At 40.5% G+C, this 27,861-nt stretch overlaps 2 protein-coding genes across 3 annotated transcripts in view; both read left to right on the top strand.

The window, feature by feature from the left end:
* The window catches only part of LOC137136946 (hemicentin-1-like), a 104,582-nt gene that overhangs the window by 61,210 nt on the left and 15,511 nt on the right, over positions 1-27,861 (top strand). For both annotated transcript variants that reach the window (XM_067522759.1, XM_067522760.1), the window contains exons 6-7: positions 15,939-16,265; positions 18,002-18,331. In XM_067522759.1, the coding sequence (XP_067378860.1) occupies positions 15,939-16,265; positions 18,002-18,331 (657 nt within the window). The remainder of the gene's footprint in view (positions 1-15,938; positions 16,266-18,001; positions 18,332-27,861) is intronic.
* LOC137136964 (V-set domain containing T-cell activation inhibitor 1-like) lies at positions 5,706-11,174 on the top strand. The gene is made up of 2 exons (XM_067522780.1): positions 5,706-5,881; positions 10,779-11,174. Exons 1-2 carry the CDS (start codon positions 5,845-5,847, stop codon positions 11,129-11,131), a joined length of 390 nt encoding a protein of 129 aa, XP_067378881.1. The 5' UTR covers positions 5,706-5,844; the 3' UTR covers positions 11,132-11,174.

Here is a 27,861-nt window from a genome sequence, read left to right on the forward strand (position 1 = left end):
ACTGGACTCAACTGAAATGTTTTAAAAGTGGGATGTGAAGATCCTACTGAAAACATCTGCACAGATGTTTTAGCTATGACAGTCTCAGTATGTGACAGATCAATAAGGAAAATGGATTCTTGTGTTTCTTTTCTCTCTTTACAAACTATTGTGACAACTGATGTAGATTATTTAGTTTGCGCCCCCTGCTGGAACCAGCTGCCTCCATCAGTTTTTAGGTCAGACTGAGGTCACACTCTGAGAGAAGCTTCTCCTCAGTCTTTGGAGCTTCATCCCTACAACATGCTGTGCTGCCATCACCACCTGGTGCAGATGTTTCTGCATCTGAGCAGCTGGTGAACCAGACAGTGGCACAGTTTGTGAAGATGCTCTCCATGCTGCCAGAGGTGCTCTGTGCCAGCAGGAAGAGCAGGTAACTGCTCAGTAAAGTTAAACTATGTACAGCACTGAAGGTGTGCAAAGCAGTCCCAGACCTCCCTAAGAGGACCCCGACTGTCCCTCCAGAGCAAGTAGGACATGATTCAATGTAAACAAACAGGTCTAATGAAGCAAGGACAACCAGCTGAAGAACATGAGCAAGAGTTTTTATTCTGGGAGAGAAAAAAAGATAAGAGGAGAAAAAAGCAAGATAGTGGTGAGTGGAGCAGTGAAGATAATAAGGATTAAATATAATACTAACTCACGTTAGCTAACTGCTGCTAGTGTATCAGCAACAAAAGAGCCCGAGCAAAACTCTTCAGCTCAGTGATCTCACAATGGTGGAACGAGCTACTAAACTCTGCAGGCTCAGCAGCCTCACTTCAAAAAACTTCCTATGCACTTAAAACAATGTCCTGTTCTGTTCTATCTGTTAAATGACTAAATGTAAATGTTGTGATATGGTGAGTCCCAGGAATTTCAGGGTCATGGACATTATATAATATAACATTATAAAATGATATAATATCCTGACATGAGTTTCCTTTAAGTGAGTCCCAGCAGTACAGAGAGCTGTAGTTATGACATGTCCTTTGTGAAGCATGAGTGGACAGACTGATGCTTATCCAGGTCAAATGTCATGATCCGACACTCAATTCTATTCAACTTTATTTATATAGCGCCAATTTACAACAAAGTCATCTCAGGGCACTTTACATAATAAAGTCCAGACTACACAAGTATGTAGAAGCAACCCAACAAATCCCCCTTGAACAAGCCATAAGCAACATGAGTTTGTAAGAAGATTGAATGAGAAGTTGTAAATGGGTGAATCAGACACTGATGAGGAGCTTGTTTGATGCAGGAGCTCAACTCTGCTGGTTCGGTTTTCTGTTCCATGATGCACGTAGGAAGTGACCCCCCCCCCAAAAAAAAGAAAAATAATTTCTGTTCCCTGCTGTAAATTAAAGACTGACTCTATTTGATATTAATAGGAGACAATGGCTCCTATACAAAACACACAGAAAAGGACAATCAACACAAAAACAATCTAAAATCACAAGACACAACCTTGGTAAAAATGGGGACAAGACAAGAAAAGACAAGAGCAGGACGTCTATGGGAAACAACTCTCACCTAAACTTTACACATGGTTTTATAACTGAGTACGTGACAACTATACAACCATAATTCTCATAAACAGCTTTTTTTACAGCACTGACATCCTGTTTGGTCACTGTACTTCCTCTTTCTATGTCTTCTTGTCCTCCCAGATACTGTCCACTTTAATTTTTACTCACTACACAATTTCAGTTTTTAAACTTCATCTTTTATACTTATTTTCATAATCTTTCATTTTCATCCTTAAAATGATGATTATTGAATAACAGTGAACTAGAAAGAATCACATTTCTTGGACTAAATATTTACTCAGTGATATTTTTGAATGACAAATGAAACTGAATCCCTGTAAACATTCAGTTAAAATACACTTACTGCATGAGCACTAAACACCTCAACCCATAAACTTTAAGGAATATCCAGCTACTTCCTGTCTTTTCTTAACTGATGCAAGTGAATAAATTAAGACTGAGGCCTCCAAGAAGGTTAGTGATCCACTATCTTTTGTGTCTCCTGCGTATTTGTTGTTTTAGCCATTTTTACACGTCTTTCTAGCTTCAGTGTCACTTACAGAAATCAAGTGGATGTTTCAAAGCTCAACAACATTCTGTCTATGTGATGAGTAGACTGTAAATCATGTTAAAACAATTCAGCTTGCTTATCTCCAGATCCCCAGCTGCAATAAATGTGACCAGACTTTTGGCACATTGACATTATGGAAGAAATTGTTTTAAATTATTTATCACTTTTAAAAATGTACATGAGTTATTTTTATTAGCTAATGAAAATATTTAAATGGCCTTAAAACATTTAACATATACTTAAAGTTTTGAGGACAGCACAGCAGTGGAGTGGTTAGACCTCACACCTCACAGCTAGAAGGTCTGTGGTTCGAATCCTCGGCTGGTTTTGGCCTTTCTGTCTGCAGTTTGCATGTTTTCCAGTGCTTGTGTTTGTTTCCTCTGGGTGTTACAGTTTCCTCCCACAGTCCAAACATATTCAGTGGTGACTCCAAACTGCCCATAGTTGTGAATGTTTGTCTGTCTGTGTGTGTCTCTCTGTGTTGGCCCTGAGACTGGAGACCTGTCCAGGGTGGACCCTGCCTCTTGCCCAGTGACAGCTGGGTTTGCCTCCATCCTAATGGATGGATTGAAGTTTTGACATTATGAACATTTTGAATCTTGTGTAATTTTTACATTGTATGAATATGAGGAATAATTATACATTACATGTCAGTTGTTACCATTAACACTAACACTTCACTATAATAAGCAACAGTTAATGCAGTAAGAAGCTAAGTAACTGTAACTAATTATTACTAATGGTAACAAAACCTAGAGATTATCACACTAATGATTTATTGTATGTTCTCATATCAGTGATATATTGTACTTTGCATACAGTTTGTTAACATTGAGGAAGCAGCTGCAGTTTGTTTCTGTGGCCTCCACAGCCAGACGGGTGGTGCTCAGTCACTGTGTGTTTGGTTCCAGGAGAAGCTGGTTACAGACAAAGATGGTGGAGTTTTTCTGATCGATCAATGATTTACTGATGGACTTTAAGCAATGACTTCATGACTTTCTTTATGAATAAAATTGTAGCTATTAGAGAAAGAATTCACCAGATCCTCCCCCCAAATATTACAGATAGATCTTCATGTACAGCAGTGCTAGAGTCATCGATAAGGCCCCAAACCCTGTTAGACTGCTTTTTACCCATAGATCTCTCTGAGCTAACTTCAATTATTACCTCATCTAAACCAACAACCTGTCTGCTAGACCCTATTCCAACTAAGCTGCTCAAGGAAGCTTTACCCTTAATAGATACATTCATATTAGATATCATCAATCTATCTTTAGAAACAGTCTATGTACCACAGGCCTATAATGTAGCTGTAGTTTCTGCAAAAATTGTTATGTACTTGTGGTTCAATTGGTTATTGTTATGTTAGTTAAATGCCTGTTGCTAACATGCTAACTGGGAAAACTCTGGACTCACTGACATTTCAAGAAAGAACCAACGTTTACTCTGGTAATGTTTTTTTCTTATATTGATGTGTCTTCTTCTTCTTTTCCTTTTGGCTGTTTCCTTTCAGGTGTCTCCACAGTGAATCATGTGTCTCCATCTAACTCTGTCCTCTGCATCCTCTTCTCTCACACCAACTAACTTCATGTCCTCTCTCACTACATCCATAAATCTCCTCTTTGTTCTTCCTCTAGACCTCCTGCCTGGCAGCTCCAACCTCAGCATCCTTCTACCGATATATTCACAGTTTCTCCTTTGAACATGTCCAAACCACCTCAATCTGGCCTCTCTGACTTTATCTCCAACACATCTAACATGAGCTGTCCCTCTGATGTCCTCATTCCTGATCCTGTCCATCCTCGTCACTCCCAAAGAGAACCTCAACATCTTAAGCTCTGATACCTCCAGCTCTGCCTCCTGTCTTTTCTTCAGTGCCACTGTCTCTAAGCCGAACAACATCTCTGGTCTCACCACCGTCTTGAACATCTTTCCTTTCATTCTCGCTGATACTCTTTTATCACACAACACACCTGACACTTTTCTCCACCCGTTCCAACCTGCCTGCACTCACCTCTTCACCTCTTTTCCACACTCTCCGTTGCTCTGAACTGTTGACCCTAAGTACTTAAAGTCCTGCACCTTCTTCACCTCTGCTCCCTGTAACCTCACTGTTCCACCTGGGTCCCTCTCATTCACACACATGTATTCTGTCTTACTGCGGCTAAGCTTCATTCCTCTGTTTTCCAGAGCAGACCTCCACCTCTCTAGATTTTCCTCCACCTGCTCCCTGCTCTCACTACAAATCACAATGTCATCTGCAAACATCATAGTCCATGGAGATTCCTGTCTAACCTCATCTGTCAGCCTGTCCATCACCAGGGCAAACAAGAAGGGGCTCAGAGCTGATCCTTGATGCAGACCCACCTCCACCTTGAACTCCTCTGTCACACCTACAGCACCTCACCACAGTCTTACAGCTCTCATACATGTCCTGCACCACTCTAACATACTTCTCTGCCGCTCCAGACGTCCTCATACAATACCACAGCTCCTCTCTCTGCACCCTGTCATACGCTTTCTCTAAATCTACAATGAAATTTAGTCGAGCAGCTCCCAACAATGCACTTTTAAATACAAGCAAAAAGTATCACAGTTGGTAGATCTGCAGCTCACCGACTACAGAGTCCGAGTTTCGCGCCCTGTTCTTTCTGACCACATGTCAAAGTGTCTCTGGGCAAGACAGTGAACCCCCAACAGCCCATCCCCAGCCCGGTAGAAATTGCATTAAGAGGGGCATCCAGTGTAAAAACTGCCAAATCAACATGCAGACATATGATCCGCTGTGGCGACCTTGAACTCACGGGTTAAACCAGAAGGACAAAAAAAACAAACGTCACACGCACACATTGCATGTTACCATGAGAATTAGAGTTGCCAATTTGAAATCACTCTTTCAAGGTTAACGGTCTAGACGCACTGGGAAAAAACTGTAATTTAGTCAGTTTTTCAGACTCCTGATACTCCTGTACTACCTGCCAGAGGGCAGAAGGTTAAAGGGCAGGGTTTGATGCGTCCAGCAGAACCAGGCTCAAGGTGGGTGGCCATTTGCAGGGGTAACTGTAGTGTATTACAATTATTATTAAATCGTATTCATTAGGGGCCAAAGACAATATTTCACAAAAATGTTACCATTTAATGGGAGCACGACATTGTGCATATGACATTTATAACAGTGGTTAAAAAGCTGAGCATTTTTTAACACATTTATTAGTTTAACTTCAACAATGTTAGAAGAAGTGGTTTGGGCCATCTGCTAAAGTGTTCCACAGAGTTGTAGGGTTAGCTCTGACATCTGATAGGCTGCTATATTCATGTGACATAGAAGACCATCTAAAATATGGCTTGGTTAGTTTTCACACATAAATTTAATGCTTAAAAAACTCAGAAGTGAAAACAAAGTGTTTGCAAAGAGAAAAGAAGTGTCCAGTCAAAACTGAGTCCATCAGTGACTAATGAGGAACTAGAGAAGAGAGAAATGCTGCCTAAGTGTGTGTGTGTGTGTGTGTGTGTGTGTGTGTAACCAGTGTCACCTCTACACTACAGTGTGTTTGTCTAAAGCTGTTTGACTTGAAGCAGGATTGTGTAATGAAACCAGCCCCTTGTGCTAAAAGTGAAACTAACATTTTCCCACAGTGTCAGTAGATTAGAACCATTGTGAACCTGCAGTTAGTTTAGGAAGCAGCTGATTTAAGGAGGATTTGTTGCAGTTTTAGCAGGAAGATGAAGATGTTTGTGGAGTTTGTGATCTTCATACACGGTAAGAGAAACTTCCTTTGTCCCACACAACTGACTTTAGTGGACTGTCTGCAGTCATCTGGAATGGAAGCACAGCCTTTGTCATCTGAAGTAACTGCAGCTCTGTGGCTGCTGATGAAGCTTCAGAAAAGAAACATACATATATCTGATCTGTGGGAAGCAACAACTGTTTTTGAAGCAGAAATGGGACAAGCTGCTGGAAACATCCAGAAAATGGGGTCCACCCTGGACAGGTCTCCAGTCTGTCTCAGTGTCCACACAGACAGACACACACAGACAGACCACCATTCACTGTAGTTAAGTAGATTTTTCAGACCTCTGTACTTGAGTATTTCGTACTTTTCCTACATTTGAAATTGGTCAGTGGTTCGACTCCCAGTCCAAGTGTCCATGAGCAAGACACTGAACATCACAGTTGTCCCTAGTGTCTGCTGGTTGTTTGTAAGTCACTTTGGATAAAAGTGTCTGACTGTTGTCAGTAGTGTTGGTAAAAGAGAAACTGTAACACTAGTTACTTTGTTTCCTATAGGGACTTTGTTCCAGTGTGTGTGTGTGTGTGTGTGTGTGTGTGTGTGTGTGTGTGTGTGTGTGTGTGTGTGTGTGCATACAGCCAGGGGGTCTTGTCCCCAACACAGCAGAATATTTTGCTTTATCAAATAAATAAAACACAGAATTAGCTGGTAGAAATGTACTTTTTACTTTAATCATTTTGTTACATTTCATTTATCACTTTCACCTGAGTACAGAAGTTTAATCAATACTTTAATTTAAAGGTATTTTTACTTCTACTTGAGTAAAGAATGTGTGTACTTTGGCCACCACTCCACACAGAAAGACCACTACAGGATATGTGGCAGGAAAAAAATCTCTGATCTCTAATTCTTTCAGTGAATAGTGGTGGATGAACATAGAAGAAGTTTCACAGCTTCTTTTTTCCTAAAGCATCTAAACATCATGTCAACTTGCTATTACACAAACTATGTGGTTATGAAAAACCTCTTATTCTTCACGTACACTTTTTGAAAAAGTGTGATGTACAGTTCCTGAAACCTTGACATGTTAGTTTGCACTGAATAATAAAAGAAGGGATATTTAAAGATAAATATGAGGTTAAATTATTGAGTCATGACTGAAACAACCTCCAGAGACAGGAGCCCACTAACAGGTCAGTAGCTGAAGGGAGTTAGATCTGGACTGTGAATGATGGACATGGATCTGGTGTTGGATAGAGCCAGTTAAACAGCCACTTACTGAGGTACAACTTGTACCAATTGTGCTATAGTTTGTGTATTTTCACTGTGTCGTGGCAGCAAACTAACGTTAATGTGCTCATAGCCATAAATGATGGTGACCAAGCTCTAAACATGGAGATTTTGTAGATTCTCTAACTGTGCATTCATACTAATGCAGATATATGTGTTGGTCAGCTGCCAGTGTCCCCTGCTGTGTGAGGCAGAGACCAACAGACTCTAATGAGGTGAAGGAAAAGTTTAGAAAAGCTCAACTTCAGTGCTGTGATGGAGCGATTGAGAGCCAATCACCAGTGTGTTGGTTCAGGAGAAACTGTAGCAGAGACATGAAAAAAAGCACTGACCTGGTTGGTGAGTGAAGGTGGTGGATACGTAAAGAAACATGCTCAACACAACACCACCACAGAACTACAGCTTCACCAGGATCCAATCATTTGTTGGCAGTAGAGTGAACAGAGCATTAAGTAAAACACTGAACAGACCAGTAAAATGAGTCTAGGAATTATTGATAAGCTAGAATGAAATATTGCTGCTACTCCTCCACCTCAGTCTGTGCTTCTAGGAACATGATCATTAATATGACTCATTTAAACTGACATATTCTTCCTGCTGCAAACAAGTTTCAGTGAGACAAAATAAATCGAATTGATGATCGTTTATTAAGTCATTTACTAACAGATTTAGAAGAGAGAGATCTGATATTTAATAATCCACATTTAATAGTTTTGGGGTTTTGGTTCAGACATAGTCTCTATGGGACAAAGAGCAGTGTGGTTAAGATCATAACATTCATTAAAATAATAAAATTCTCTGGGTGAAAGGTTAGAATCCATAACAGCTGCATTTTGTCTGTTGGTAACATCAGATTCTATAAGTATCTCAGACTGTTTATACCTGTGGATGTTGTCGGGTGTTGGAGCAGAGGATGCAGGAGACTGAGATGCTGTGGACAATGTTCTCAGTCAACATCCGTGATTCCAGAAAGTTCGGGTGCAGTCCATCTAGTTTGAAGTTCTGAGGACGATCCCAGAAAATATTGAAATTATCCATGTCAGAGAGTCTGTGTGTGGTTCTTGTGGTTGAAGCCATGTGTGCAGACTGAGGAGTCTTGTGAAGAACCGTCTGTGGTGGAGCAGCATGTGGATTCCTCTCTGGAGGCACGGTGTTGGTGGTGGTGGCATTTCAGTTCTGGCTCAGCCCCGGCAGAATGTCCCGACCGCGCTGCCCACGGGAGGTGGAGCGGACACCTGTGGGGGCCGAGCCGTCTGGCATCTCACGGGGCAGGCAGTCGGAGGAAACTGCTGCTGGGGAAGTTGGCCTTTCCAGCTTCTCAGTGAACAGTGAACCGGTTCTCCACCTGGACCAGGGAAGTGGTCTGATGAAGTATTAAGCTGCAGCAGGTGTCGTCCAATGTCTTCTTTTAGCCGGGATCCAGGCCTCCTGTGTCAGGGCAGGACATTGGTCGTCCGACAGGGCCAGAGGATTCCACCAGATGCAGCCGTTTTCCCATTGGAGGCTGATGTATGACATTGTTGTATAGTTGCCAGTTATATTATGGAGGCGTGTGACAACCAGGGGCCCAAGAGTTTGTGTGTGTGTGTGTGTGTGTGTGTGTGTGTGTGTGTGTGTGTGTGTGTGTGTGTGTGTGTTTAGTTAAGTTCTTGTCCTGCAGCTTGGAAATTGCTGCTCTCTACAAATGCACCTGTTACACTTGGTGCAGATGGTAGAAGACGTCTTTTTTTAGGTCTTTGCTGTCCACTCACTGTATTTTCAGGAAGCTCAGTGTCCTCTCCACTTTCAGAGGAAGGGTCAGAGCCAAGTGGAGGACTCCAGTGAGCATTCTGTGTCAGACTCCCACTGGAAGCTTGTGTCTTATTCAGATGAGTCCTGCTGCTTGTTGCTAGATAAAGGCTGCATGAGCATTTCTAAAATGCCTCTTCATTTTTGCTGCTTTTCTCCTTCTCTGCTCACTGATGAAATGACCCCTCAGCCAAGCTGCAGGTTTATCTTTGGCTGTGAAACACTAACAGTTGTTGGGCAGGAGGCACATGACACACATCCCTCAAAATGATTTAATGTTTGCTAGTTTTGAACAAGTGTGAAGTTCTTTAGGTCATTTATTTAAAAAACAGAAGCAAAATGTTGTTGTAGGATGATGTAATAGTTGTTTGTACGTGTACATTGTTGCCACTGAGGTGTCCAGAGGGTAGTAAATGTGAGGAGGCCACAAGGGTTAAAGCACATGGATCTGCAGTTCCTCTGATCTCCACCAGATGCTGCTCTGATCAAACTGACTGTACTGAAGTGAATGAGAAACTTCTCTCTACAAAGTCAGTGCAGTTTTTCCACAAGTTCAGCTTCCAGCAGATTCTCTGAACTTCTTCTCATGGGGCAGAATTAAAGAGCAAGTGCTGCACTAATTAAATACTAAGGATTAAAGCTTGTTGCTTTGTGGGTTAATGACTGTTAATGTCACAGCTGAATTACACAAACACACCAAAGTAGAAATAAACACATGCAGCCTCAAGTCTTCCAAACATGTGGGGTTTCTGGACATTTTAGTGCAGAAATGTAGATTCAACTACTAATTTATTCAAACTTCTTCAGTACAGACATTAGGAGACAGAGACGCATAAAGGTGAGTGTCATCAGCATAGCTGTGGAATGAGACGCCATGTCTCCTGACGACACCACCTAGAGTTAACAGATACAGTTTAAAAAGTAGTGGACCTAAATTTGAACCCTGGGGAACATGTAAGTTATTTCAGACGTTCCTGATATGTTTTCACTAGTTTCAAGACAGAACTGTCTGCTGGAAAGACAAGAAGAAAACCAGTTAAAAACAGTTCCAATTCTCTCAGTCTATTTAAAACAAGCTGATGGTCGACTGTATCTAAAGCAGCACTTAAGTCCATCAGTAATAAAACTGAGGGTTTATTGTTATCTAGGTTAAACATGATGTCATTAACTACTTTGACTAGGACTGTGTCTGTACTGTGATGAGGACAGAAACCAGACTGAGACATTTCTAACTTGACCCATGACTTACAAAAAGCCAATTGTGAGGTTTTCCAGCACTTTTAGCTAAAAAGACAAAGAATTAAAGACATTTACATTCAGTTTTTGAGTGAATACATTTGTACATTATTTTACATGTACACACATATTAAATGTAGTTATTTACAAATGTATGTACAGACACACAGACAGACTGAAATACAAATCCCAGCACAGACACACAGACTGACACACATGTGGACAAAAATATGTCTTTGAGATTTTTACTTTGACCATTGATCCTCAAAGCTCCACCTGCTGATTCAGCAGGAAACATAACCCATAACTTTTATACAATGAACAAACATACACATTCATGTGTTAATGTGAAATACAAAGTGTGATATGTTATTTAAAAATCCCACTGAAAACCTCTAACCAGTGAGAACCAGGATCCTGAGTTGGTTCTGGTGTTTGTCAGTGTTGTTGGTGTTAAACTGTGGTGATGTGGTTTCAAAGCAGCCTGATCAGCTGCAGCGTCCAATCACAAACAGGACCAGGTTGGTTTCTGACTCACCTGAGGACGGACGAGTAATGAGACATGAAATAAGGCTGCTGAGATGGACCCTCTCTTTCTGTGTGTCCTCACAGTTTCCCAGCATGTCTCAGCTGTGGACATGTATGAGGGGGACCAGTTTGTCCTGCTGCCCTGTGAGTTTCCCACTTTTGACGTGAACAATCCCACAGTGATGTGGAGCCGCTCTGATCTCAGTCCTTCAACCGTCCACCAGAGTCAGCAGGAAGGTGATGAACTTAAAAACCAGAACCAGCTTTACAGCGGCCGAACATCGATGATGCCTGATGCTCTGGAAACTGGAGACCTCAGTCTGAATCTGACAGAACTGCAACTGTCTGACAGTGGAACCTACACCTGCTCTGTCAGAGATGGAGTTGGACGACAATGGAGAGTGACAGACGTACAGCTGCAGGTCAAAGGTCAGTGACAGGTCAGAGGTCAGTGCTGTAGATACAGGTCAGAGGTCAGAGGTCATGTTGTTGTTCATATTCTCCACAGAACGATTTCCATCCTGGGCCAAAGTTCTCCTGGTTCTCCTGGTTCTTCTTCTGATTGTTGCTGGGGGTCTTTTAGTACATTTCCGTCACTATTTCATGTCAGGTATGTCTCTACTACTACATTACCCATAATGCTGATGGTTCACATCTTTACTCTTGTTGCTCCTTGACTGTTGAGACAGACTGAGAGTGAGGAACAAATCAGAACCAAACTGAGAATCAGTCACAATAAGTAGTTCCTGAGTGTCTTCATGGGACAGTGAGGTCCTGTTACCATCAGAGCTGCTGCTGCTGTCTGTCCATGTGATGCTGTGCTTTGTTGTCCTCTCAGTCTACCAGGTGGAGGTGGATTCAGGGGTGGAGTCTGTCCAGCTGCCCTGTAAAACCACAGTTTGTCTGCCTGTAGACGCCAGAGTGCAGTGGAAGAACAGTAAAGACTGGATGATGCATGTGTATCAGAACGGCTCTGACCAGCCTGAAGAACAGTTCTATCGTTACAAAGGTCGAACAAAGATGAAGAGAAACCCGCTGAAACCTGGAGACCTCAGTCTGACCCTGAAATACCCCACAGATGAAGAAAGAGGAGCCTGCAGCTGCACCGTCTACAGCAGGGAGGGAAACATCCTGATGAAGAAAGTAGTGATGCTCCAGGTCAAAGGTCAGTTTAACCCTCCTGTAATGTTCAGGGTCAAATTGACCCGTTTTGAAGTTTAACAATATAAAAAATACTTAAAAGTATTTTTTACTTAAAAGTATTTTTTCACTTTGAAACTTCTCCTGCTTGGCTTTTTAGTGTAATCAACATAAAATAAAAATGGTTCAGTTCACATATTTGTAACCTTCCTACATGTTTCTATTACAAAGCTACTGTTAGGGTCAATTTGACCCGGCAACAAAATAGAAGCTAAAAAAAATCTGAAAGATCAAATACTGTTTGTTTCTTTTCAACTATGAGACATAATACACCCCTGTCTCACACTCACACACACACACACACACACACGCATTCTCTTGACCTCGTCTTTGAAGACATTCACATCAAAAAATGTTGAAATTCAGTGGTCTTCGTCCCCAAATCCACATCTGCGTGGCCACTTAATGTGGGTGGAGTTTGAAGGTTCCTGTCAAAAGTCAGCACCTGCATTCTCACACTTCAAAGATGAGATCATTACTTGTTTATGATGTTACAGAACTGTACATTTTCCCAGTTTGGGCCTGGTTTTTCTGAGTCTTCTGGTTGTGGCTCTGATGGTCATTGCAGGTCTTGCAGTTTATGTGAGGAGATTAAAAAACAAAGGTATTTTCTATGTCTCTCTCATTGTAGACACACAATTTTCCACTTCAAGCACAGTCTGATCTGATAAACACTGATCTACTGTTAAGATCAAAGATGCACATTGATTCAGTCTTTCCAAGTACAAACCATCACAACAATAAGGTGCAAGATATTTTCTCTATGTACAGTTTATCATTTCATGAAGCAGTTGATTAAACTTCAATTTATTTATATAGCGCCAATTCACAACAAAGTCATCTCAGGGCACTTTACAGAATAAAGTCAAGATTATAAAGATGTTTAGAGAGAACCCAACAATTCCCCCTTAAACAAGCCATAGGCAACAGTGGAGAGGAAAAACTCCCTTTAAGGGAAGAAACCTCCAGCAGAACCAGGCTCAGGGTGGACGACCATCTGCCTTGACCGGTTGGGGTGAGTGGAAAGTGAAGAGAGAAAAGAACAGAGCAACAAAAAAACATCGGGCAGGTTGGTAGGACCAGTAGCTGCACACTGGAAGACACACAGTGAGACAAAGCCGGTGACACCTGCAGAAAGGGACAGAGAGAGGGGGACAGCGGAGGACAAAGACAACTACAGGAGAGAACACACAGAGTTAATGACATACAGTTGTGACAATTGTGGGGTGAGAGGAGAGGAGAGATGGTCAAGAGGAGGAAAGGAGCTCAGTGCATTGGCGGGTGGGTCCCCCAGCAGTCTAAGCCTATAGCAGCATAACTATAACTAACTATATGCTTTATTAAAGAGGAAGGTTTAAGCCCAGACTTAAAAGTAAAGAGGGTGTCTGCTTCCTGAATCTGAACTGGGAGCTGGTTCCACAAGAGAGGAGCTTGATAGCTAAAGGCTCTACCTCCCATTCTACCTTTGGAAATTCTGGGAACCACAAGTAGTAGGGAACAAGTAGCGAAGTAGGGAATTACAGTAGTCCAACCTAGAGGTAACAAATGCACGGACCAGTTTTTCGGCATCACTTTGAGACAGGATGCTCCTAATTTTGGCAATGTTCCGTAGGTGGAAGAAGGCTGTTCTAGAGATTTGTTTTATATGTGAGTTAAAGGACAGATCCTGGTCAAAAATAACTCCAAGGTTCCTTGCAGTAGTACTGGAGGCCAGACTTATGCCATCTAGGGTAACAATATGGTTGGACATCATGTCTCTGAGATTTTTGGGCCCAAATACTATGACTTCAGTTTTGTCTGAGTTTAAAAGTAAAAAATTGTGGGACATCCAGGCCTTTATGTCTTGTAGGCTTGAAGCTTTATTAACTGATTATTTTCATCTGGTTCCATAGATAAATATAGCTGGGTATCATCAGCATAGCAGTGGAAATTTATGGAGTGTTTTCTAATAATGTTGCCTAAAGGAGACATATATAAAGTAAAAAGTATTGGTCCTAACACAGAGCCTTGTGGAACTCCATAGCTAACCTTTGTGTGCATGGACGATTCATCATTAACATGAACAAATTGAAATCTATCAGACAGATAAGATTTAAACCAACCTAGTGCAGTTCCTGTAATTCCAATTTCATGTTCCAGTCTCTGTAATAAAATGTTATGATCAATGGTATCAAATGCAGCACTAAGATCTAACAGAACAAGTATAGAGATGAGTCCAGTATCTGAGGCCATGAGAAGATCGTTGGTGACTTTTACCAGCGCTGTTTCTGTACTATGATGAACTCTAACCCCTGACTGAAAGTCTTCATACAAATTATTCCTATGAAGGTGATCACATAATTGTTTTGCGACTACTTTTTCAATTATTTTAGAAATAAAGGGGAGATTAGATATTGGTCTGTAATTGGCTAAAACACCTGGTCAAGACAGGGTTTTTTAAGTAGTGGTTTAATTACAGCTACCTTATAGGCCTGTGGTACATAGCCTGTTTCTAAAGATAGATTGATGATATCTAATATGAACGTATCTATTAAGGGTAAAGCTTCCTTCAGCAGCTTAGTTGGAATAGGGTCTAGCAGACAGGTTGTTGGTTTAGATGAGGTAATAATTGAAGTTAGCTCAGAGAGATCTATGGGTAAAAAGCAGTCTAACAGGGTTTGGGGCCTTATCGATGACTCTAGCACTGCTGTACATGAAGATCTATCTGTAATATTTGGGGGGAGGATCTGGTGAATTCGTTCTCTAATAGCTACAATTTTATTCATAAAGAAAGTCATGAAGTCATTGCTGCTCAAAGTTAAGGGAATAGTAGACTCAACAGAACTATGGCTCTTAGTCAGCCTGGCTACAGTGCTGAACAGAAACCGGGGGTTGTTCTTGTTTTCTTCTATTAATGATGAATATTTGTGTTGTTCTGGCATCACGGAGCTTTTTTGTACATTTTTAAACTTTTTTTTTTCCCTGGAAAAACAGTTTAAAAATGTACAAAAAAGCTCTTGATGATACAGACTAAGAAAATATGACATAATTAAACTTTCTATAAACATGTGTGCAGCAACACAACAGGTAACAGGTGAGGACTCCCCCATGTCTCCTGTGTTTGCTTAGTTACTAACACATCATCATTAAAACAGGCAGTGGATCAAGCTGCTAGTTTATTAAATAGAGATCATTCTGGAAGAACAGCTTCAGATTAAGTTTCATGATTAGATTAGAATTTTCTTCACCACTTCACTTAAAGAGGAAAAGACACAAGCTGATGATGCACTGAGTGGATGTATCAGGACAGAATCACACTGAAGAAACTGACAAATCTATATAAAAACCGAAAGAGACATAAAAATATAATTTTCCATCTGTAAAGTGAACTGTTGTGTCATGTTGGACTGAGGTCATTGTTTTTCACAGGCTGCAGTCAGAGTGGACGTTTTCCTTTGATTTACGTTCAAACTACAGCAAAACCTCTGTCCTCTTAAAGACAAAGGGGGACAGACAAGACACAGTCTGTAGAAACAAAGCATCCAAACACTGAGCCTGCAGACACGTGAAAGACAATCATGTTGCAACATTTTGGGATCTCATCTGTGGCCAATCAGGTTGTAGGGGTGGAACTGATAACTTTGGAAAATACTGTTCTCACTTTACAGGTCACAACATTCAAATACAAATAATATTCAAATTCTGAACATAACAATGTGTCTATTAATAGAACAGAAAGATTAGAAATATGTTCGTTCATTGTGATCATTTGCTGATGTTCCATCATTAAAAGACATGTGAATCTTGGTTTCTGTTCTCTGATTGTCTCACTCTGTCTGTGCCAAATAACGTGTCCTCTTAACCAGACATGATCTCATCATCCACAGTACTGACATTTCATAGTTGATGAGTCTTAAAATTCCTCTTGGATTTGAACTAGATAACAGTCATTGTCTTTCAGAGGCAAAACTTTGATTGAGTGTATGAAGTGAAATATGAAAGAAAATGTGTCAGAGCTGCTGCTGCTGTCTGTCCACATGATGTTGAGCTTTGTTGTCCTCTCAGTCCCACAGGTGGAGGTGGATTCAGGGGTGGAGTCTGTCCAGCTGCCCTGTGAAACCACAGTTCACCTGCCTGAAGACGTCAGAGTGGAGTGGAGAGACAATTACTACAGGAAGGTCCATGTGTATCAGAATGGCTCTGATCAGCCTGAAGAACAGCACAGTTTTTACAAAGGTCGAACAGAGATGGAAAGAGACCTGCTGAAAACTGGAGACCTCAGTCTGACCCTGAAATACCCCACAGACAGTGACAGAAGAACCTTCACCTGCACCGTCTACAACAGGGAGGGAAACATCCTGATGAAGAAACAAGTGGAGCTGCAGGTCAGAGGTCAGTTCAAAGATCAAATAACACTTTACCAAATGATTTGAAGTCAAAGTCAGTTCATTCTGCAGGACTTCAACAACCATTGTAACCAGACTCCTCATGTCACATGTTCTGGTTTACTTAGCATTATGTACAATCACAGCAGATACTTGGTATTTTCTACATAAATTACAAACTAATCAGATCAAACTTGCTGACTGTTAAAACAGAATATAGCAGATTCCAAAACACTATTACAGTAAATGGTCTGTAGGTGGCGCTCAGCTTCCACTCAGAGTTACAGCAGCCAGTGCATGTTACAGTCCCTACCACAATGTACTGAACCAGTATTACTGTATTTGTACACCAACAATGTACTGCAGTAGAACATATATCCAGTATTATTCAAACTTTCCCCAAACTTAAAGTTTCAAAGAACCTGAATATGTTGTAGTTCATGTGACTTTATCAGGTGACCACAGATAATTATTTACTATTAAATGACTCAACTTGTTCAGATGCCTCTGAAACCTTCTTGTGCAGCTGCAGTGATAAATCCTTCACTTGTTCTAATGAGTGAAGTACTGCTGTACATTTAGTTTTCAGTGTGAAGCTCTGTCATACTTCAGTTCATCTCCAGCCTGTTGTTGACTCTGAAGTTTCATTTAAACTTAGTGTCCAGTTTGCTCTCAGTCATCAAGAGTGTGTCTGTCTTCTGAAGCATCACCTGGGAAACTTGGGAAACTCTTTACACTGTGTTTAAGAATGTTAATATAATTAGTACCAAACATATTCTGCTCAGGATTTATCTCTCTGTCTGTCTCTGTCTCTGTCTCTCTGTCTCTGTCTGTCTCTGTCTCTGTCTCTCTCTGTCTGTCTCTGTCTCTCTCTTATAAAGCTACACAGAAAAATCACCTGTGTTAATTAAATACACCTGACAGTGTTAAATTCATATTTTAGGTCTGTTTATTTATCAAAGTCCATGCTGCTGTGTACATACAGGAGAACAGACTGATCGTCTCCTCATAAATAGGACATGGGGTGTGAGACCATGTCCTCTGGTGAGCAGCTCATTGCTGATGAAGGGTGAACTTTCTCAGCAGGTTGTGTGACAGCAGACATGAAAAGAGCTTCATCATTTACTACATTGTTACATTGATGAAGGTCAGATCCCTTCATCCTCACAGATTTCACACTTTGTGTGATGACCACAGTGATCACTGCCTTATACACTGAGACGCAAACAGCAGCAGAGGCCTTTAAGCCAAAGTCAGTGAAGAGCATGAGTGAATGCAGAGCAGTAAACAGCAGTCGCACAAAAAACCCTATTTACACAGCAAACACAACACAATCAGCTACTTCACAACCTTCTACAACAAATCAAGCAACAGTCAGTCTGACACCACTTCACCTAAAGAGGAAAAGACACAAGCTGATGATGATTGATGATGATGAGCTGATCATTTGCTGATGTTCCATCATTAAAACACATGTGAATCTTGGTTTCTGTTCTCTGATTGTCTCACTCTGTCTGTGCCAAATAATGTGTCCTCTTAACCAGACATGATCTCATCATCCACAGTACTGACATTTCATAGTTGATGAGTCTTAAAATTCCTCTTGGATTTGAACTAGATAACAGTCATTGTCTTTCAGAGGCAAAACTTTGATTGAGTGTATGAAGTGAAATATGAAAGAAAATGTGTCAGAGCTGCTGCTGCTGTCTGTCCACATGATGTTGAGCTTTGTTGTCCTCTCAGTCCCACAGGTGCTGGAGGTGGATTCAGGGGTGGAGTCTGTCCAGCTGCCCTGTGAAACCACAGATCACCTGACTGAAGACGTCAGAGTGGAGTGGAGAGACAATTACTACAGGAAGGTCCATGTGTGTCAGAACGGCTCTGATCAGCCTGAAAAACAGGATGAAGAATACAGAGGAAAAACAGAGATGAAGAGAAACCTGCTGAAAACTGGAGACCTCAGTCTGACCCTGAAATACCCCACGAACAGAGACAGAAGAACCTTCACCTGCACCGTCTACAACAGGGAGGGAAACATCCTGATGAAGAAACAAGTGGAGCTGCAAGTCAGAGGTCAGTTCAAAGATCAAACAACACTTTACCAAATGATTTGAAGTCAAAGTCAGTTCATTCTGCAGGACTTCAACAACCATTGTAACCAGACTCCTCATGTCACATGTTCTGGTTTACTTAGCATTATGTACAATCACAGCAGATACTTGGTATTTTCTACATAAATTACAAACTAATCAGATCAAACTTGCTGACTGTTAAAACAGAATATAGCAGATTCCAAAACACTATTACAGTAAATGGTCTGTAGGTGGCGCTCAGCTTCCACTCAGAGTTACAGCAGCCAGTGCATGTTACAGTCCCTACCACAATGTACTGAGCCAGTATTACTGTATTTGTACACCAACAATGTACTGCAGTAGAACATATATCCAGTATTATTCAAACTTTCCCCAAACTTAAAGTTTCAAAGAACCTGAATATGTTGTAGTTCATGTGACTTTATCAGGTGACCACAGATAATTATTTACTATTAAATGACTCAACTTGTTCAGATGCCTCTGAAACCTTCTTGTGCAGCTGCAGTGATAAATCCTTCACTTGTTCTAATGAGTGAAGTACTGCTGTACATTTAGTTTTCAGTGTGAAGCTCTGTCATACTTCAGTTCATCTCCAGCCTGTTGTTGACTCTGAAGTTGCATTTAAACTTAGTGTCCAGTTTGCTCTCAGTCATCAAGAGTGTGTCTGTCTTCTGAAGCATCACCTGGGAAACTCTTTACACTGTGTTTAAGTATGTTAATATAATTAGTACCAAACATATTCTGCTCAGGATTTATCTCTCTGTCTGTCTCTGTCTCTGTCTCTCTGTCTCTGTCTGTCTCTGTCTCTGTCTCTCTCTTATAAAGCTACACAGAAAAATCACCTGTGTTAATTAAATACACCTGACAGTGTTAAATTCATATTTTAGGTCTGTTTATTTATCAAAGTCCATGCTGCTGTGTACATACAGGAGAACAGACTGATCGTCTCCTCATAAATAGGACATGGGGTGTGAGACCATGTCCTCTGGTGAGCAGCTCATTGCTGATGAAGGGTGAACTTTCTCAGCAGGTTGTGTGACAGCAGACATGAAAAAAGCTTCATCATTTACTACATTGTTACATTGATGAAGGTCAGATCCCTTCATCCTCACAGATTTCACACTTTGTGTGATGACCACAGTGATCACTGCCTTATACACTGAGACGCAAACAGCAGCAGAGGCCTTTAAGCCAAAGTCAGTGAAGAGCATGAGTGAATGCAGAGCAGTAAACAGCAGTCGCACAAAAAACCCTATTTACACAGCAAACACAACACAATCAGCTACTTCACAACCTTCTACAACAAATCAAGCAACAGTCAGTCTGACACCACTTCACCTAAAGAGGAAAAGACACAAGCTGATGATGATTGATGATGATGAGCTGATCATTTGCTGATGTTCCATCATTAAAACACATGTGAATCTTGGTTTCTGAAGAAACTGACAAATCTATATAAAAACCGAAAGAGACATAAAAATATAATTTTCCATCTGTAAAGTGAACTGTTGTGTCATGTTGGACTGAGGTCGTTGTTTTTCACAGGCTGCAGTCAGAGTGGACGTTTTCCTTTGATTTACGTTCAAACTACAGCAAAACCTCTGTCCTCTTAAAGACAAAGGGGGACAGACAAGACACAGTCTGTAGAAACAAAGCATCCAAACACTGAGCCTGCAGACACGTGAAAGACAATCATGTTGCAACATTTTGGGATCTCATCTGTGGCCAATCAGGTTGTAGGGGTGGAACTGATAACTTTGGAAAATACTGTTCTCACTTTACAGGTCACAACATTCAAATACAAATAATATTCAAATTCTGAACATAACAATGTGTCTATTAATAGAACAGAAAGATTAGAAATATGTTCGTTCATTGTGATCATTTGCTGATGTTCCATCATTAAAACACATGTGAATCTTGGTTTCTGTTCTCTGATTGTCTCACTCTGTCTGTGCCAAATAACGTGTCCTCTTAACCAGACATGATCTCATCATCCACAGTACTGACATTTCATAGTTGATGAGTCTTAAAATTCCTCTTGGATTTGAACTAGATAACAGTCATTGTCTTTCAGAGGCAAAACTTTGATTGAGTGTATGAAGTGAAATATGAAAGAAAATGTGTCAGAGCTGCTGCTGCTGTCTGTCCACATGATGTTGAGCTTTGTTGTCCTCTCAGTCCCACAGGTGCTGGAGGTGGATTCAGGGGTGGAGTCTGTCCAGCTGCCCTGTGAAACCACAGTTCACCTGACTGAAGACGTCAGAGTGGAGTGGAGAGACAATTACTACAGGAAGGTCCATGTGTATCAGAACAACTCTGACCAGCCTGAAGAACAGGACCAGTTTTACAGAGGACGAACAGAGATGAAGAGAAACCTGCTGGAAACTGGAGACCTCAGTCTGACCCTGAAATACCCCACAGTCAGAGACACAGGGACATATATCTGCAGAGTCTGGAACGAGGAGGGAAATATCTTACTGAGAAAGAAAACAGTTCCGCTCAGGATCAAAGGTCAGTTTTCTTCGTATTTTTCCTTGATTGTCTGACTCTTGTCGCTTGTCTCTGACTGTGTTTTGTGTCTTATGCAGAAAGAACTCAGGACAAAGATGAGACAGTGGACATCAGGAACAGAGGCAGCTCCACTGATCCAACTCCTCTGATGGCTGAACAATCAGTTTGATCAGTCTGTTGATCAATCTTTGATTATTGATCTGATCTGACTTTGGATCAGAGATCTTCTTCTTCACTTTGACTGCTCCTGACTTTCACCGTTTACACACTGAGTATTGATCAGAGATTTCTGCTCCAGTCATTGTCAACACTGTCCACATAATCTAGTGTCAAATCCAAAACTACCTAAACAGTAAAGACAAACACTAAATGTTCTGCACTTTTCTACCTATTGGCACTCAAAGCATTTTACACTGCTTCTTATTCACACACTCACACACCAATGGGCCAACACTCACCGGGAGAAACTGAGTTGGGCTTCAGTGTTTTGCTCAAGGACACTTCAACATGTCAGCAAGAGAGCTCATATTTCTCTCCATTGCTTCCCATTAAATCTAGAATAGAGCCTGGTTCTGCTGGAGGTTTCTTCCATTAAAGGGAGTTTTTCTCTCCACTGTTGGCTACAGCTTGTTCGAGGGGGAATTGTTGGGTTTCTCTACATATCTGTAGAGTCTTGACTTTATTCTGTAAAGTGCCCTGAGATGACTTTGTTGTAAATTGGTGCTATATAAAGTTGAATTGAATTGAATGTGACCAGAGGAACTGGGGATCAGCAACCCTGGGATTGGTGGATGACTGCTCCACTGTTCCTCCTGAGCCACAATAGCCCCACAGTGCTTATGAAGTGCTTTTATTCAAAACCCTTTACAGTGTTGCACTTGTCATACACACACACACACACACACACACGCACAGCATATAGGTTGGAGTAACACTACTTGTCTTTGTTAGATGAAGTTAAACCAACATTATTTTAGTTTTATAATAAAAATTCTCTGGATTTCAACATATGATTTATTAATCAGATTGTCACATTAAATACCTGCCTCTTTTGTGAAATGTGTGTTTTTCATATTAAAAAACTCGTTTTGATTTTCTTTTTATTTCAGATTGTTTGTTTACAATTTACCATCAGCACATTTCTACAATTAAAAAAGTTGTAACATGTAATAATTAAAAATATAATTGTGAGAACAAAGTGACAGTGAGAAACAAAAGTGAACATAGTTAATGTTGAAGATTCTGTTGTTACATCAAACTGTGCAGCTGAACTTTATTTGACCAATGAGTGTAGCTCTGTCTCTGCTTATCAACCTCCTTATCTAACCATCACGATGGGTTTATTAAATGAACTTTAACCAGTTGTGATGGTTAGAGTTCAGGTAGATAAGATGAACCTTTGTTCGTCCCACAATGGGGAAATTGTGGACAACACTTAAGGACATTATTGTAGCACAGTTCTTAGAGGCAGTAATCTGGTGTTTGTTCTACTGGGAGAGATCCTGGTTGTAAAGTCTGACAGCAGCAGAGAGGAATCACCTATGATATTGTTCCTTCACACACTTGAATCAACTGCTCTGTGCCATCAGGGTGTTGTGCACACACTGGAAAAAAAGATGTAAATTTAGGTGCTATGCATAAATTTCAAATCATTTTACTGTTTTTATTTTTTTAAATAAGGGTCAAACTTTACTAAATTTACATATAATCACTATTTTTTATTTTGTGTCAGTTTACAATTAAATTCCTTAAAAACACACATATATTTATACAATGTTTTGTTAGTAAGAAAACACTAAAATATTAAATTTACAGTCAAAACACATTAAAAAATGTGCAAGAATGTGTTTATAAATATTCCCATTGCTCATGATCACAATATAATATTAATGAAGACATTGTAGAGAAGAGATTGATATTACAGTTAATGACTAAAAACTTGGGATTTAACACGATCTTTATATGGCAAAAATATAAGTCTGCACTTATATAGCACTTTTGTACCTATTGGCATTTAAAGCACTTTACACTGCTTCTTATTCACCCATTCACACTCACAATCTCACACACACACACACAGTGTCTGTGTCTTGCTCAAGGACAATTTGACATGTGACCAGAGGAGCCGGGGATGTCTCATATCATTTTACAACATTTGAATATGTTTTTAAATAAATTTACAGATTATGACCTTTATTTAAATTTGTTATTTATATTTTTTTTAAAAATTGAAAGCTTTTAAGTTTTAAAAATACTATCAAAACTTGTAATTTAACAGCATAAATGTATTTTTACTATTTTCTTAGTAAAAATAATCAACACATTAAACTTACAATCAAACCAAATAATTTTATAAAATATGCAATAGTTGTTTTATAAATATTGACAATACTTGTGATTGTACCACGAGAAACCGGTTCAGAACAAGACTAAGATCAGAACACGAGGGGAGTTTACTTCACAGAAAACATAATGACAACAGAACTAACGCTGACAACAAGAAGGGAACAGAATTTACCACAAATAATACAACAAAGGCTCAGGGATAAATAAAGCTGGGACATGAAAGAATAAAACCTAAATGATCACACAGGAAAAAACAGACTAATACTGAAGCAGGTGAACACACGGTCTAAGGAAACTAACAAACGGGAACACACCAAACTAAATAGGACACGGGTACGAAACAAATTACTAAAAAACAAAATGAACAAAAAGGAGACGACTAAGAACCTAATAAACAGAAAACACATCAAACCTCAGTCTGGATTGTAAGACTCAGGTTTTCCAAGAGTCAGAGTGTAGACTGGAGGTTAGACAACGAGGATCTGGCAGCAAAGTGTGGGGAAGACTGGACCTAAATAGTGAGAGGAACAGCTGCAAACAATAAGGGATAAAGGTAAAGCTGAGGAAGGGAACTAGGTACAGGAAGTGGGGAGAAGGGGCCACAAAATAAAAGTCCAAGGACAGGAAGTGCACTGGGACCATGACAGTATTTTTACAAGCTTTTGTTAGTAAAACACATCAAGACATTACTTTTACAATCAAAACACATAAAGACTTTCTTTTTAGAGTTGGGAGGGTTGTGTCAGGATGAGCATCAAATTGCAGATTGAAGCACATTTATTTTCAGAAGTTAAGGTTGAGAAGATTGTTTTATGATCATGATGCTTCACCAAAGCTCACACACGTGCAGATGTCTCCAAAGAACCTGCTCACAGTACTGTTGTAGCTCCAGAGAAGTGCAACAGCTACATATTTAAGAATTAAAATGACTTGTAAGATTCAGCTTAGTATCCAAAGTGATGTTAGTCTGCACCTGGACTTCATATAAGATACACACAATACAAACTACAAGCACCGAGTAGCTGTGGGCTTTGTGGACCTTCAGCACATTTTATTATGGAGGATCTGTGTTTGTAATGTTTTAATGATGACACAGCTACGATAATTAAGTGATTCTCACAAGATAAAAAGTCCTGTTTTTATCCGCAGATTAAGATGTAGTTTGTCATGACAATATTGGGCTTTAATTGATTTCTTTGAACAGTTTTCAACAAACTCTTTTTATTTATTTGGGGTTTTCTGGCTCAAAACTAAAGATACACAGTCAAAACTACACACACCACAACATCAACACAACATTTAATTAAATGTCCCTCAGCAAGTGTCACTTTTAGGACACTTGTAGTCTAAAACGAGCTTCTGGCAGAACTCTGGTTGGACATTCTACCACTATTCTTGGCAGAAATCTTTGAGTTCAATTACATTTGATGGTTCTGTGGCACAGACCTGACTTGGATGCACAGTTTAAATATGTTTGACAGTGTTGAAGTCAGGACGTTTGGAAGGCCGTTCCACAGCCAGCTTTGTCTGCTAGGGGTCATTGTCCTGTTGAATCAACCACATGTATTCAAGTTTCAACCATCTCTCTGATGGTTTGAAGTTATGTTGAAGACTTCTGAGTATTCCTCCTTCATTATTTCAATGCACTGGGTCCATTGGCAGGACATCGTCTGAATGGAATTCTGCCTCCAGATTGGTTCATCAACATTAACCTGCTGTTTGTGTAAAAGTCACTATTTGTATAGGATCCGCTGTTGGAGGTGCACAAGCCGCTTTGTCCAAAGACTCGGTGGTTTGGTGTGAGTTAAGTTTTCATCCCCTTACAATAAAATGACATTGTTTCTGAAGTTACTTTTTATCCAAAATGGCAAAGTCTGTGCAGTGTGATTACGTCTGGTCATCCACTGTGTTTACTTGCATTTATTTTCTGACATTGTAACTTATTCCCTGCTTTCTCTTGTTTCTATAGGAGCAGAGCCAAAACATCCATTTGCCTCGTCCAGCCTGTTGGATTGCAGCTGGTAACATTGAACTTTTTACTGTAGCCATGTTGTGGTGGATTCATATAATGGATGTTTATACATTTACCATCCAGTGTCTGATTGTGAATTGTACATCCACAATAATACAGGTTAGAACATTTGCAGCCAATGATTGTGGTTTTGGATATTTTACTTTCTTGTTTTTTGTTTGTTGAAAACTAACTTATTACAGTTAACAATAACATGTATAATAGTTGTAAATGCACAAAATGCCACAATAAATGGTAGAAATAAATGTTAAGTCTTTCCTTTATTGTGAGCTCGTTACCTGTTTGGCCCATTTGCCAAACATTTTTAAAAGGTTGTTTTTTTTACAGTGTAGCTGGACCAGCTGTCATTCTGTCCTGACGTGCTCTGTCTCTGCATCTGCCACTTTGTTGTTCCTGATGATCACGGGTGGCTGCTCTTGTGTTACTGCAAAGTTCAGCCCCTTCACAGTTTCTGGTTGTGTAGGCTTCTTGTGAGCCAGCGTTTTTACCCAGAACAGTTTAGTCCATTGAGCCATTTGTTCATTTCAACAATATCTTGCTTAGTTTGTATCTTTATTGTTATTCAGATTCTTCAATGTTGCCTTCGGGAAGCTGACACCAAGACACGGTCTTTGTATCTTGTACACTTGGCTAATGAACTGATTCTGAACTATTTAAAGAACAATCCATTCTGCTGTTAATGGACAGACATGGGAGACACTTCAGACTGCAACCAATCAAACATGTTTTCACTACAAAGACTACAAATTAGTCAGAGCTGCTGCTGCTGAGTCTCCAGATGATATTGTGCTTTATTGTCCTCTGAGACTCCCAGATGGTGGAGGAGCTGGAGTCTGTCCAGCTGCCCTGTAAAACCACAGTTCATCTGCCTCAAGACGTCACAGTGGACTGGAAGGACACTAATGCCAGGAGGGTCCACGTGTATCAGAACAGCTCTGAACAGCTTGAAGAACAGCACAGACTTTACAGAGGTCAAACAGAGATGAAGGAAGACCTGCTGAAACCTGGAGACCTCAGTCTCAACCTGAAACACCCTACAGATGGAGACAGAGGGAGATATGTCTGTAGTATTGAAAACAGGAACATCATAAGGGAGAAAACAGTGCTGCTCCAAGTCAAAGGTCAGTATCAAGATAAATGTGTTTGTCTCCGGATGTCTGTCTTGTCTGAGTGTCTTCCATCTCTTAGGCAGTGAGAACTCAGAACAAAGATGAGACAGAGGACATCAGGAACACAAGCAGCTCCACTGATCCAACTCCTCTGATGGCTGAACAATCAGTTTGATCAGATCTGACATTGGATCAGAAACAAAATGGAAGTGAAGGAGCTGATGGATGATGGATGAAGACAGGAGGACATTTTGTTTTCTTCTTGTTCACTCTGACTCCTCCTGACTCTCACACTGTCTACACACTGACTATTGATCACTATTGATCAGTGCCATTGTGTGCTGGGCAGGTGGCAGTTCTGACAGAGACAGGAAGAGCCGGCTGTGTCCTGGTCTTTCCACTCAATTCTGTGGAGGAGTTAGCAGACAGAAGCATGTTGGCCAAACGGACATCCATCATGGAGAACACCTCCCACCCTCTGCTCCAGCTCCTTCAGACTGTTACACCCCCAGTGTGGTTTTACCTCACAGCTATCAGACTGTACAGCACATCAATACAGTGACACACAAATGGGACTAAGTTTTAGTGTCTTTGTTATGTGTGTTATTGGGAGTAACTTTTGTGTCTGTCACGTAACTTTTCTGTGCCCTCCTGCAAGATTTGGTGCTCAAACAATCTGTTTCTTGGATTGGTCAGCTGATCCCATGGATCACAAAAGGAAATTCTAAGATGAATATAAGTGAAGAAAAGTCAAAGAGCAGTTAGTGTAATCCAACAGTAAACCCACCAGAAACAGGATCTCTGTGTAATTCATTGTTCATTCATCAAGTCTAAATGAGCTCTTGTTCCCTTATTGGACTCATTATTAAAACTGAGCTCCACATATTCATCTGGTCTGAGAGAGAGCAGTGGTCTCACACTATGGGACTGAAACTAAATGGATTATTCTGGTTCATCAGGTGCATTTGATTCACAGGCTGGATGGAGACGTGCACATATTATTTTACTCCACAAGATGGTGACAAACACTCCAATAATTACAGAAATACAAAATCAATGATCACAGCAGATTCACATTATTAAAATCCTATTTCAGTTTCTTCTAGAACAAACTCTTTTGAACTTAATTCTTTTTCTCTCTGCATGTGATAGTGGTAGTAATATGATGCACCACACGTTGAACCAAAGTTAATAGAAAGTTACTTGTTCCTTCATCCACAAAGTTGGATTCATTTCATGAATTAACTGCTTCAAGAATTCAGTGTCTCAGTGACAAGTTTGCTTGTTGCTGAGAGCTCGAGATGCTGCTTTACAAATACGATGACAAAGCAGCCGTCAGTACAAGCTGAGCCAACCTGTCACGTGGTACAAAGGAAAACTTCCTCCCTCATCAGTTTGATATCTGACCTCAGCAGAGAATTAACACCTGCAAGGCTGCAGGCCTGGTTAATACACCTGAGCACATTTTTACTAAGGGCCTCAGAATCATACTGAAGGTTACTGTACTGT

The sequence above is a fragment of the Channa argus genome, chromosome 12, assembly GCF_033026475.1.
Source record: "Channa argus isolate prfri chromosome 12, Channa argus male v1.0, whole genome shotgun sequence".
Lineage (NCBI taxonomy): Eukaryota > Metazoa > Chordata > Actinopteri > Anabantiformes > Channidae > Channa > Channa argus.